This window comes from Pistacia vera, unplaced genomic scaffold (genome assembly GCF_008641045.1).
Source record: "Pistacia vera cultivar Batoury unplaced genomic scaffold, PisVer_v2 Contig688, whole genome shotgun sequence".
NCBI classification, from domain to species: domain Eukaryota; kingdom Viridiplantae; phylum Streptophyta; class Magnoliopsida; order Sapindales; family Anacardiaceae; genus Pistacia; species Pistacia vera.
Window position 1 is genome coordinate 224,051 of NW_022196543.1, and position 13,361 is coordinate 237,411.

General features: G+C 35.6%; 1 protein-coding gene across 3 annotated transcripts; it reads left to right on the forward strand.

Annotated features, from left to right (window-relative positions):
* Positions 1-478: 478 nt before the first annotated feature.
* LOC116113678 lies at positions 479-12,452 on the forward strand. Of its 3 annotated transcripts, none has more exons than XM_031399837.1 (15): positions 479-641; positions 2,723-3,281; positions 3,366-3,648; positions 4,506-4,801; positions 6,025-6,207; positions 6,402-7,157; positions 7,271-7,365; positions 7,470-7,529; positions 7,612-7,700; positions 8,416-8,997; positions 9,328-9,402; positions 9,610-9,680; positions 9,795-9,852; positions 10,837-10,954; positions 11,383-12,452. In XM_031399837.1, the coding sequence occupies exons 2-15, from the start codon at positions 2,866-2,868 to the stop codon at positions 12,075-12,077; spliced, it is 3,777 nt and encodes a 1,258-aa protein (XP_031255697.1). In that variant the 5' UTR covers positions 479-641; positions 2,723-2,865; the 3' UTR covers positions 12,078-12,452. The 3 variants fall into 3 exon arrangements, with proteins under 3 accessions (XP_031255697.1, XP_031255695.1, XP_031255696.1); XM_031399835.1 differs by having other exon boundaries at positions 480-641; positions 10,837-11,110; XM_031399836.1 differs by having other exon boundaries at positions 480-641; positions 2,739-3,281; positions 10,837-11,110.
* The last annotated feature ends 909 nt before the right edge of the window (positions 12,453-13,361 follow it).

Genomic DNA, 13,361 nt, shown 5'->3' on the forward strand with positions numbered 1-13,361 from the left:
AATAAATGCAGTCTTGTGCTTTTCTTGCATACTACTTTAGTGACATAAATCTATCATCTTTTATGGACGTTCCTGAGTAATAAAAAGTTATTAAAGGATGTTTAAATATAGAAATGCTTTTATAAAAATCTAAAAAATATTTTTAATTAATTTATGTTTTGATATCTCATTAGATACCGTATAATAATAAGAGACAATTAAAATAATAACTAACCAAACTTTCACATGCATAAATTGTCATTTCATTTAGTACAAATAAATAAATATTAAAACTTCTGACATTTTCCACGTCAGTTAATGTCGTCCAAATTTAGACTCACATTCACATATCTACAGGTCAACTAGGAGCTGTCTGACGCTTGGAGCCGGCTTAACACTTTTCTTCCCAAAATATCCCTACCCAAAATTCCAATTTTATTCGTAAATAAAACAAATGATGGATGAGGCAGTAATTGTACAACGGCTAGTTCCATTGCCGATCAAAACACAGGCTTCAATGGCTTTGTACGAACTTTGATTTCGATTTCGAGCTCCAAATCACACAATCTCTCGCAATTTTCCAATTAAAACCCACAATCTGTAGATTCTTTAATGCTTCGTAACACCTCTTATAGAAAGATTCATCATTGTCGTGATTCAAGGTAGATTCAAATGTCTTCATTTTTTACGTTTCTTCTACTTCTAGGGTTTACTATTTTAGCTCTTAAGTTGTTATTTAGGTTAATTGAAGGTAGATTTCGTTATTTTTTTAAGGTTTGTGTTGTATTGAAGTTCTAGGGTTTTTATGGTTATTAATCTTTGCAATTGTCTATTTAATGGTTTTGCGGAGGTTTTGTTCAATGAAGGGAGATTGAACAATGAAATAGAAGAATTAGAGGAGAAAAAGTGATTTTGAGCTTGCACTAAGCATGTTTACGTGGCTGAACATGTCATTTGATACATGTGGTTTTTGTTGGTTAGAATGTGTTGAGGAATGGTGAAATGTATGTAAAATTAATGGGAAAATTTTTTCACGAGTATTTTCTTGTATTTGTGTATCATTATTGGAGAATTCAATGGACTGAGAGTGAACTTGGAGGCAGTCGCAAGTCTGTTAAAAATAATGGAATATCTTTGTAAAAAGAGGGAAAATCTAAAGCCTGATTTCTAGTCATACCTTACTGATATGTAACAGAAACTACATTCCAAGTGATGTTGCTTTATTGCTTTCTAAATTAATTGGATGCTAATCCGCATTTTGTATTTAGATTAATCGACCTGTGGTGGGCCCAACTGTGGGTATAAGATTATTACACTAGTATTAAACACTTGTATAAGACAAAAGTATTTGTTCTAGGTTGGGAAATTGCATAAGTACTTTTTATAATTTATAATATTCTTTTACTGCTCTTCTTAGGTTAGTTAAGTTTTTATTGCCTTAAACACTTGTATAAGACAAAAATAAAGATTTCAGTGCATTAATTGATATTTGTTTTTCGTAAATTTTTGATGTCTTTATCTGAGCCAGTTACATTTGATGTTGTTAACAGTCCATTTTTGTATTATTTTCTATCATGTTATTGGCTTAAAACTGATGTCAAAATAAGTTTCTCGCATGATGGAACTCTTGAGCTTTGGTTTCCATTAATGTTTGTCACATCTTGCGTGCTTGGTTTGTCTGTCTGTGTTTTTGCTGCAAAGTGAGCTGCAGTGGTTAGTTTAGGAGACAGCAGTTGCTTTGAACTTCTGTAATAATCATATATCTCTAAGTTTTGCTGCCTGTAGCTAGTTATGATCGTCTTGGTAGTTGAAACAGAGCTTGAATTCTTTTGTTTATGTTGGCATAGCTTATTGATGAAGTTGTTAACCAATTCAGAGACTGGTTTTCTATACAAGTGGGGCATAAGCATTTGGATTCTGTCAAAGATCTTTATGCTAGAAGGATCTTATCTCCGTATAAAATAGGATGGATGGTGAGATCAAAGGTTTATTCTAGCTTAGTTGTTTGAGTATATATGCTTAGTGAGAGAAAAAGGGAGAAAAGTGGATTGTTATAAAAGTAAGAGATACTTTGAGTTGTTAGAAAAACTGTTTTAATATACTGATGAGTTACATGATGGCCTATGACCGAATACATGATATTGTCATATATAGAAGTTTTAATGAGAAAAGATAGAAAAAGTGCAATGATTTACCTCAAGCAATCAGGTTTTGAAAATTTGTTATGTTTGAGTTGTATTTTATTTGGTGACTGCTAGCAGTTATTCTTTTTTAAATGTGGTGTGCCTTGCCTCTCTAGTTGATTAGTTCAGAAAATTGATTTATCATTAAAAAGAGTCCATTTTCACGGTTGAGAATTTCATAGCTTCGTAACTGGACGGGGAGGTGTGAATAGATGAATTATGTACTTATAAGTGAAAAAAGAAAGTTTTATATGTATCTTTTTGAACCATTATGGAAACCGAAATGTGGATCCACAACATCTATAATTGACCTGAAGAAACTAATACGGGAACTTTATGGTGTAAAAGTTTTCTGGTTTATGAGTCAATTGAGCTTATTTTCATGCTCATATATTTCTGCAACTGAAATACTTGTGATAATGTTGAATCAGTCCAACTTTTTATATTCTGTCACACTTCTGTTGTCAGCATTAAGTATTTAAAAATGTGAATCTGGAAGTATCATGTGAAGCTTAGTATAGAATTTTGAAGGAATTAAGATTTGTGTGCCTGTTCTTTAGTTTTTCCTTTTTGCAGGTGCATTGTCTTGTCATTTTCCTCAGAACATCGAAATTGGCCTTTATGTACTGTGCTGCTCCAATTTTGTCATGCACCACGGCATTTTTTTGGTTTGTAACAAAGAGGATGAGCAGAAGCTGATGCAATGGCAATGTCTAGCAAGTTTGATCTGTCTTCTGGTAGCCCAGATAGGCCATTATACACCAGTGGACAGCGTGGATCCCACTTAGCTGCTCAACTGGACAGATCAGGCAGCTTTCGTGAGAGCATGGAGAATCCAATCCTAGCTTCTCTTCCAAACATGTCAAGAGGCAGTTCTGCAGTAACACAAGGAGATGTGTCAAGTTTCTTCCGATGCTTGCTTTTTGATCCAAAGGATGTTGTTGCAGATCATAAGTCTAATCGTCAAGGAGACTTTAGACGACACATGAATATTGCTCTTGGTGTTCCAGTAGATGATTCTCCAAATGGTTTGTCAAAAGGCAAGCTTCTGCCGTGTCCTGTACCGGAGGAAATTAAAAGAGCCAAGGCTGGTCTGCGTGAAAACTCTGTCAAGGCCAGGTAGTTCTTTGTAACTAATGTATTTTGGATTGGAATTATTACTAGTTTGTTTTAATTATTTTATATTTTTGGCTGGGTTAACAGGGAACGCATGAAACTTTTCAATGAAGCCTTATCTGTTTTTAACAAGTGTTTTCCAAGCATACCCTCAAAGAAGAGGTCACGATCAGAAAGTTTTGCTAATGAGCAGCGCAGTGCCTTGTTATCAAGTGAGAGGTCTGTCCTGGGACCAAACCTTAGTAAGATGGGGATTCCTAGTCATGCCATACCTGGTGGCTTTGAACTAGAGCAGCAAAAGTCAGAAGAGCGAACAAAAACTGCTGTTCCAAATAAGCGGACTCGAACTTCTATGGTGGATGTGAGGGGGGTACGTAACCTGAACTTCGTTCTTCAATGTCTTCTTTCTGTCTCACATTTTTTCAATTTTTATCCCGTATTAAGTGTTCTATATAAGTAATATTTATGGTTTACTCGTAACAACTATTTAATGCACTTATTGTTTATTGATTGGGTATTGCCTTTTCTGTTTCTTGTTCCTTGTAAGAATCATCATCTGCTAATGTATGATGTAGATATTATAATTGATATCCCTGTTTCTTTGACGCCACTTAAGTTTTATGTTTGAAATGAGATAGACAAGAAGGGGTTAGAGACCACTCAAAAAATGAAATGCTATTATTTGTGGAAGCCCAGTTAGTTTTCTTTCCAGCTGTCACTAAATTTGAAGCTATTCATTTTTGTTTTTTCTTGGTTGAGTGTGGGGTGCTGTTCTGTTTTATGCTTAGATATTGTTAAACTTTATTTTATACATGTTTTTGGGATAGAGTCATACATATTCTTTTGTGGGGTGCTGTACTGTTTTATGCTTAGATATTGTTAAACCTTAATTTATACATGTTTTTGGTATAGAGCCATACATATTCTTTTGTGAGGGTGGTTGGTTTACCCTTGTGATTTCTTCATATCAATGAATAGTCTGTTTCTTTCCGAAAACAAAAAATAAGAAAAGGAATATGTATAAACTTGATTAGTGGTTTGTGTTGCATTTTCTTTCCACGAAGGAACATGGTATCTTTTGAGATTGCTTGCTTATCTAACTACATTCTCCCCATGCTATATGATTTTATTGTTGGTAGTCTGCTATTTATTGATGCTGAATTTGTAAATGCCAATTCTTGTGTCATTATCACATGAATATTGATATTTCCATTGTAATAATTATAGATGGATGTTCGGAGTAATGCTGTTGTCAGACCGCCTGGTTCTGTAGATAGGGATAGGGAAATGCTAAGACTTGCAAATAGTGGTGGGGTTCAGGGTGAGGATCGGACTTTATCTATTGGTGTTGATGCTTGGGAAAAATCAAGAACGAAGAAGAAGCGTTCTGGAATAAAGCCAGAAGCATCTCAAAGTTTTGTGTCACCTAAACCTACTGATGGTTATCGGGAACCTAAACAGGGGATGCAGCAAAGACCCGTTACTGATGCCCGATCAAGGATAAATGACTCACATGGCTTCAGGTATGATATCTGACACTGCACTATTCTTCAATACGAGGAATGTTATATGTTCATATACCCAATTCTGACTGCTTGAAGCCTTGGCATAGTTGCGTGTATTAAATGTCGCCTTTTGGGATTGCTAGGAGGGAACTTTTTAAAACATGGCTTTTGTTCGATGTTGGTGACCTTAATTATGAGCAGAAGCTTTTAAAGTAATGATAGCAAACAACAACAATAATAATAATTTTGCTGTAATTATCTATTATTTTCTAATTGGGGAAGTTCAGGCTCTTAAATTAGAGCCAAGTTTCAAGAATTTGAGTTTTGTGCTAATTGCAGCGTTTGTTGCTCTTTATGCCCTAAGTTTCTTATTCTGTTGTAAGCCCGCTTTTAATTATGATAGAGATATAAGGGATAAATTGGTACACCTTTGAAAGCTTCCTTGACCGACGTTGTGGTAAGAATTGGGGAGAAGAATGACTGACATGTATGTAGATGTTTTCAAATAACTTTATATTTATTGTGCTTATGGTAGATTTTATCATCCTGTGCTATATTACCACTATACAGTTTAGCCTCCCGGCAATAATGAGGAAAACCATCTCAATATATGGTATTAAGATTAATTCACCGATTTTTATTTTCGCCTTATTGTTTAGGGCATTGGTTGAGATGTTGAATTTCATGCATTATGTGAAGGTGAACTTACCAAATTTAAATGAATAAATTTATAATTATCAATTGACCTTATGTTCTGCGGAGGGTTTCAGTATTCCTCTCCACAGATACTACCCGCTCGATTGCCAATTTTGAGTAGCATGAGTGCTTAATTGATATAAGTGCTTGACATCAAGGATTGCCATAATGAATACCTTAATCGATTTGGAGTCATAAGCCTAGTTGTTGGATTCGTTAACTTCTTGCAACTATTAGTTGCCCTTAATTTGAATTGAAAACAGTGGAGAAGAACCTTTGAAAAGAGTTTTGGCCACGAAGTATGAATGGGACAAACTTTCTTTCTAATCATGTTGAATGGGACAAACTTTCTTTCTAATCATGTTCAAAAGTAAGTATGGTTTTCAGAATTTGTGAGTTAGGGATTTTTGGTATGTCATTTCACTGAAATTCTTACTTCAATAATATATTAAAAAATCATCTCTTTTTCAGTTTATTTTTTTCCATCGATAATTACCCTTTCAAGCTCCTTTTCTGAGATGATATTAATATGCATCTTAATATAGGCCAGGAGTTGCTAATGGAGCTGTTGGAATTGGAAAATCAGATGGTATCTCACAACAGACTGGCTTGGGTGTGCGTACATCCATCCCTAGGACTGAACTGGATAACAACTCCATTCTCAATGAAAGGAGAGACCGTTCTATAGGTTCAGATAAAGAAAGGGTGAATCTCAGAGCTGTCAATAAGTATGCATTGTGTCCCTTATCATATCTTTTATTTATCATCATAATTGCAGCGTCTTCTCCTTTTCTTGTTTATGGGAGTCTTGTGCTCATTTTTTATTTTAAAATTATATTCTGCCATCTCATTCGTACTCCTTTGAGATGTTTTATTATATACTGTGTTTATTTACATTATAAATGTTCTAAATAATGCTTAGGATGAATGCTCGGGATGAATTTAAATCAGCTAGTCCTACTTCAAACACCAAAATGAATGCATCTGTTCGAGCTCCGCGATCAGGTTCAGTTGCTGCACCACCCAAGTTGTCCCCAGGTTTCCATAGAGCAACTGCTCCTAATGACTGGGAACTTTCTCATTGTACAAACAAGCCACCTGCGGTTGTTGGTACTAACAATCGCAAGCGCACAGCATCAGCTAGATCTTCATCACCAGTTGCTCATTGGGCTGGCCAGAGGCCGCAGAAGAACTCCCGTACAGCAAGAAGGACAAATTTGCTTCCTATTGTTTCTAATAACGAAAAAACTCCTGCTTTGGATGCTTCATCTGATGTAGCAGGTAATGAAGTTGGAATGGGATTTGTTAAACGCTTGTCTGGCAACTCTCCTCAGCAAGTTAAATTGAAAGGTGATCCCTTGTCTTCATCGGCATTATCTGAAAGTGAAGAATCGGGGGTTGCTGACATTAAACCTAAAGACAAGGTCAGAAAGTTTGATGAGGTAGATGAGAAAGCTGGGCAAAATGTTCAAAAGAAGTCCACTTTAATTCTGCCATCCAGAAAGAATAAGCTGGTTTCTGGGGAAGATCTTGGAGACGGTGTACGGAGGCAGGGGCGAACCGGGCGGGGTTTTACATCTACAAGGTCTCTCACGCCAATGATGGTTGGGAAGCTGGGTCATGTAGGAACTGCAAAACAGCTTAGAAGTGCCAGACTTGGATTTGATAAGACTGAAAGGTTAAACATTTTCTCCTTACCTATTTTGTTTTTTGGACATGTGTCTTCCCTAATTTGTAGTTGCAACTGTGTCTTAGTTGAAAATCTCACAGCTTTTTGAAATATTTTTTCAGCAAGGCAGGTCGTCCCCCAAGTAGGAAATTGTCTGACCGCAAGGCTTATAAACGTCAAAAGCATACAATGACCAGTACAGCAGCTGATTTTCTTGGTAGTTGTGCTTCAAATTCATGAAGAATTTTTTTTTTGGGATTGCTATTTAATTGAAGTTACTTATTTTGTTTTCCATCTATTTGTGTTTCAAAATTTTCGTAGTTGGTTCAGACGATGGTCATGAAGAGCTACAGGCTGCTGCAAAGGCTGTTATTAATTCTGGTATCATATCAATTAATTTTTTTTGTCATTCTATTGGTAACCACTTGTCTTGTTGGACTGATGGATTTAATTTTCACTTCAGCACATGCTCTTTCCAGCTCATTTTGGAGGCAGATGGAGCCACTCTTTGGTTTTGTATCTGATGGAGAAATTGTTTACTTAAAGCAACAGGTGATGCTCTTTATGATATGAATTATCAAATACTGTGTTATTACAGGTGATGCTTCCTTTGATTTTAATTTTAAGTTTTTTTTTTTTTTTTTTTTTTTTTGGGTTTAAGCTATCGTAACACAAATTTGTGACACAAATTCATGACTTTGATACATGGTAATTTGTGGCTTAGAAATTCTTACTTAGCTTAAAAATAACTAACTAATTCTCATCCAAGTCGTTGTTTACATGGAATCAAGGAAAAGAATTTGTGTCACAAATTTGTGTAAAACATTTCTGTTACAATAGCCTAACCCCTTTTTTTTTTTGGTCATATTGTTGTAATATTGTGACATGGTATATGCAGTTTTGTAGCTGGACCAGCTTGTTTCAGGCCTGCTAATACCTAATTTTAAATTGCGGTCACATATTTTTATTATATTTTTTTACGCATCATATGGTTATATATTAACAAAATAATTATTTTTTTCTTTGTCACATATCTTGAATGCATTATTGTGATCTATAATCAGTTTTCCATGTAGTTGGGATTAGATGATACTATAATTTATTCCTCCACCCTACCAAAGAAAAGGAAAAAAAGTAGTTCACGGTTAAATTAACTTTTGTATTTTTATCTACAGTTCCTTTATTTGTGCGTTTTAATCTCTCAAGTGTCTGTTTTTTGTCATTAGTAATGTTATTCTAACTGTTTCTAATTCTTACTATCTTTTAGGGAAATCTTGAATCTGCCACACCAACACCAAAACTGTTTCCTTCTAACACAGGTGGTTGCACTTCTGTACCTAATGGATATGGGTTGGCAGAACAGGAGAGAGAGGTTGGGCTTGAAACAGGGAGAGGTGATCTCCTTATGGAACAGTTAGTAACTGGTGCAAGAGATCATGCTTCGATCCCGCTTTACCAGAGGCTCATAGCTGCTTTAGTTATAGAGGAAGATTATAGCAGTGAGAATGAGGACCTCCAAATTGATGCATATGGAGTTGGATTTGAGCTAGATGGAGAGATGGAACCTAATCTTTTGGATCATCTATTGAACTTTCAGTCTGAGCATACTGGTTTTAATGGTTATAGGATAACTGGAAAAAGAAATATTGATGATGAGCCAGAAATTGATATATTGGGAATTTCAAATTCTGGGATTAACTCAAACTTTGGTCAGTCCCTAAGTGGTGTACTTCCTGATCAAGCATTGATACCTGGCATGACCTTTTCAGAATTTCAGTATGATAGTATGCAGATGAATGAGAAACTTCTTCTGGAAGCTAGGAGTGTTGGTATTTTCCCAGAATCGCTGGTAGGTTTATTCTACCAGAAGTCTTCTAATTCTAATTCAGTAGTATTGCTTTAATTGGCCATTTTATCCAAATCTGATTCCAGCTGCCTCCTCAGCCTCCACAACACAAAAACACTCTCTCAATTGTTGAATAATGCACTCCCATGGAATTTTCACTTCATGTCCTCTCATCTTTTTGCCCTTACAGGATCCTGTGTGTCTGTGTGATATTTGGCTTTGGCTCTAGGGTTATCTTGTTCTTGGGATATGCTTAGCATTTTGTTGTGTGTTGTTTTTATCTTATTTTTATTTGAAGATATTTGACTAGTTGAACATCCTTCTTTTTCTCAGACTGACATAGTACAGTTAGAAGATGAAGGAATCAGTGATGAAATCAAAAAATTAGCAAAGAGGCACCACGAACAGGTAATTTACAACCTTAAACGCCTTTATTTGAAATCTACCTTTTCTTTTATTTGTACAATATTCATTTTCACCCTTCTTTGAGTTGTCATGGGATATTCCACAAATTTGAACTTTCTGTGCACAACATATTATTTATGGATATTGCTTGCCCTGAAGTAAGTTTTATTCTTGAGAATTTCATCTCTTGATCTGATTTTGATGCAATAGGTATCCAAGAAGCAAGGGTTGCTTGATAAACTCTTGAAGTCTGCCTCAGAAGTGAAAGAACTTCAAGAAAAGTAATGAATTTGTCTTTTTCTTATTCCCTAGAGATGAATGTGTGTGCTTTTGTCTTTTAGCTCAATTTTTTTTTGGTACTTATGGTGTTCGCACGTATTCTGCTTTTTGTATAGGGAGTTTGAACAAAGTGCCCTTGACAAACTCGTTGCAATGGCATATGAGAAGTATATGGTAAGCTCTCTTAACGATCAATATCTTTTTTCATTATTAGTTGCTCTTTTCATTTTCCTGTTATGGTCAAATGGATTATTGGGATGCTGCATTTAAGTGCTGCAGTGCCAAATTGATGTTGTACATTCCTTTGACTAGGCATAAAGCCATCTAGGATAGTCTTCAAAGCAGGTTCTAGTTAAAAATGTGCTATGCTGGAGTTTTGGTCAAGCAGGTTTCAGAATTAACTAAATGAGTCAAGAATTTGAGAGATATATAGGGGCAAAGAAAGATTAATTTGAGGTGTTCCAGACCTTTCAAAAATCTTGTCTCTGAAGAGAGTAGGCATGTCATTGATTACTGTTAGATTCTGGAAGGACATTTGGCTATTTTCGAGTAAAGATGATCTTAGCGGTTATACTTTTCTCTTCTGCTTAAAGAGGGCAATACTGGAAAGAGGTCGTTACCCAGTGTTTGTACGACCTCAGCAGGGTGTTCAAAGGTGGCAATACTAGCGATTTCATTTTTTTAATTGGAAGGACATCTATACATTGAGATGAAGAAAGAAGAAAGAGCATCTATATTCATTTTGAACAAGCCCATAGATTGAGTGGTGTAGGACAGGTTGAATGAGATATCAGATCCAAATTTCCAACCGTAATTGGCTTGAGCTACCCCAGAATTTTCTGAAGAATATACCTAGACTCTAATCTTCTGCAGTCTCCTTCAATATAAATAATGTCTTTCACTGAACAGGAATCTATCTGTTGCTAGGTTGGATGTCTACATAATTACTGACCCACAGTTCCTGTTTGAATGGATTTTTTTCCTATTACCGTTTTGTGTTATTTTATATCTTATCCTCACTATATGTAAATTGAAGTGCTTTATTTAAATTAAATTAGTGATCTCATTCTTTCCTCTGGTTATCTTGATTATGCTATAATACAAAATCGAGCTGCTGCATTTTATTTATGATTGATTAATTTATTTTTGGTTTGATAGACTTGTTGGGGTCCTAATGCCACTGGTGGTAAGAGTTCCAGTAACAAAATGGCCAAGCAAACTGCGCTAGCATTTGTAAAACGAACATTAGACAGATGTCATAAATATGAAGATACGGGTAAGAGCTGCTTTAGTGAACAGTTATTTAAGGATATGTTTCTTTCTGGGTATTCCCACCTAAATGGTGGACAGCCCATAAATGCTCCCACAGATGGTGAATCTGCGAGATCATTTGCCAATACCTCTGGCCATTCTCTGGAAGTTAGAGTTTCAGGTATCTTTATATTGTCCCTCCTGGATAAAATACTTGGAATTTACTTTTATTCTTAGCGCATATATGAATATTCAAATGGGCTAATACAAGTCTTTGGTTTCTTATAAAAAAAGAAAAAATGATTTTTTCTCTAGTATTCTTTGATAAATTTGGCAAATATCTTGGTGAGCTTTTTTGTGCGTGCCTTTTTCTCTCTTTTATGTTTCTGCATTTTTTTTTTTTCCATGTGTCATGGTTAACATTTGGATTATTACTTTTGCTCTTTTCTGCAGCATCCATGGGCTCACAGCCAAGTCCTTCAACATCACAGTTGGGTCAGAATGGGGATAGTTCTGATATGCTTCCAGCAATAAATCGCTCATCTGAACAAAGTACTGGTAAAGAAGATACATGGTCAAACAGGGTGAAGAAAAGGGAGTTGTTGCTTGATGATGTGGTTGGTACTATTGGTACCACAAGTGCCCCATCAAGCATTGGAACTTCCCTATTAAGCAGTACAAAGGGAAAGAGAAGTGAAAGAGACAGAGATGGAAAGGGACATAGCAGAGAAGTTTTATCTAGAAATGGAACTAATAAAATTGGTAGGCCAGCATTATCAAATGCTAAGGGGGAAAGGAAATCTAAAACAAAGCCTAAGCAGAAAATTACTCAACTATCTGTTTCTGTAAATGGCCTTCTTGGAAAGATGTCAGAGCAACCCAAACCAACAGCATCCGTGTCAAAGTCAAGTGAAATGGCTACCAACAGTAATGCCAAAGTAAAAGAAGAGTTTAACTTGGATGTATTGGATGGTTCTGAGCCTATTGACTTCTCACAGATATCATTAGATGTCTTAGGTGATTCTGATGATCATGCTCAGGATCTTGGTTCATGGTTGAACATTGAGGATGATGCATTACAAGATCATGACTTCATGGGCCTTGAAATTCCAATGGATGACCTTTCAGACTTAAATATGATGGTTTGAAGTTACGCTTTTTGTATAGTCTTGTTCATTATACTATTGACAAATCAAACATAATTGCTGTTGTCAAGAAATGACCAGTTACGTGGACGGTCATTCAGCTATCCAGTCCACAATTAGGTTATATAGATTCTTTTGTAGACCCCTCCACAAGTTGATTTTCGAGTGATCCTTTTTGAGATTTTGGATTTTGCTCCTGTATTAAGTTGGCAACTTCGACTGTAAAGATCTGCTGTTCCAAGGTGCAAATTAGCATGCCCTAGCATTATGTCTTAGCCAACTCTGTATCCTGGCTGTAGCTTTTACCAATCAGAGAACAATGATGTTTCTTGTATATACATTTATATTTTCAATAAAATTATCTTTTTATTCAGTGTATTATCCTTTGCGAGCATACTCGTATGCAGAGTTTTCTATCAACACTTAATGTCGTATAATAATTTTTGGATATATTTTGTCCTGGCAATCACTCATGTTGCAGATTCGATTCTCAATTTTAAATTCTTTCTTGGTTTATATCCCTTTTGATGCTGTCTCTGGTTATAATAGATAAATCTCTCAGGATATTGTTGGTAAAGTTTTTCATAAGTTGTTTAGTTCAATAGAATCATCTGCTGCAGATCTTATTTCTTTATTTTTGGCCAGTGCAGATTGGAAGAGATGATGAGCTGTGATTTTGTGATCTTGTGTACTTTTCAAATACGAGGTCATGACATGATTGCAGGACCTCCCATATGCCTTTCTGATAAATCATAGTTTCTTCTGTTTTGGCGTTTAAGTGCTTGGTGGTTGCTGGAAAATCGCAGGCGTTTCTAATTGTCTTATTCTTGACAAGAGTTAATCGTGATGTAGAGCTATGCTGTCATCTTCACAAGTCCAATTAACTGGTATTCAGCTATATCGGGCTGAAACAGGTACATCTCTCTTTTTCTTACTTTCTTTTGTTTTTATAGCTAATTGGTGGTGTTGAAGTCCTAACATTTTTTTTTGTATTAGCGGTTTAGCAGTTTTTATTCAATTTATTTATTTTTACCTTCTGTGTTCTGCTAAAGTTATCTGCAAGCAGAAGTTTAGGAACATGCTTAAGGCCTGGCAGCATAGGCCAGACTCTATTGGGGTGTTTATATCTCAGAATTTTGTAGCTCACCTAGAGACAACTTGTTTCCTCAAACCTCAGGCCTAGTTTTGGCCGGGAATATGCCTTGCTAGGAAGCTCTGTTGCTTCACATTGAAGCTTAATTTTTTTTTTTTTTTTTTTCACTTTTTGTTGGTTCAATATGCAATATT

Excerpts from the sequence above, each read along its gene's own strand:
- LOC116113678 (XM_031399835.1), top strand. The coding sequence starts at position 2,866 with ATGGCAATGTCTAGCAAGTTTGATCTGTCTTCTGGTAGCCCAGATAGG. Across the intron at positions 7,366-7,469 it reads TACAGCAGCTGATTTTCTTG|TTGGTTCAGACGATGGTCAT; the intron begins GTAGTTGTGCTT and ends AAATTTTCGTAG. Across the intron at positions 11,111-11,382 it reads TCTGGAAGTTAGAGTTTCAG|CATCCATGGGCTCACAGCCA; the intron begins GTATCTTTATAT and ends TCTTTTCTGCAG.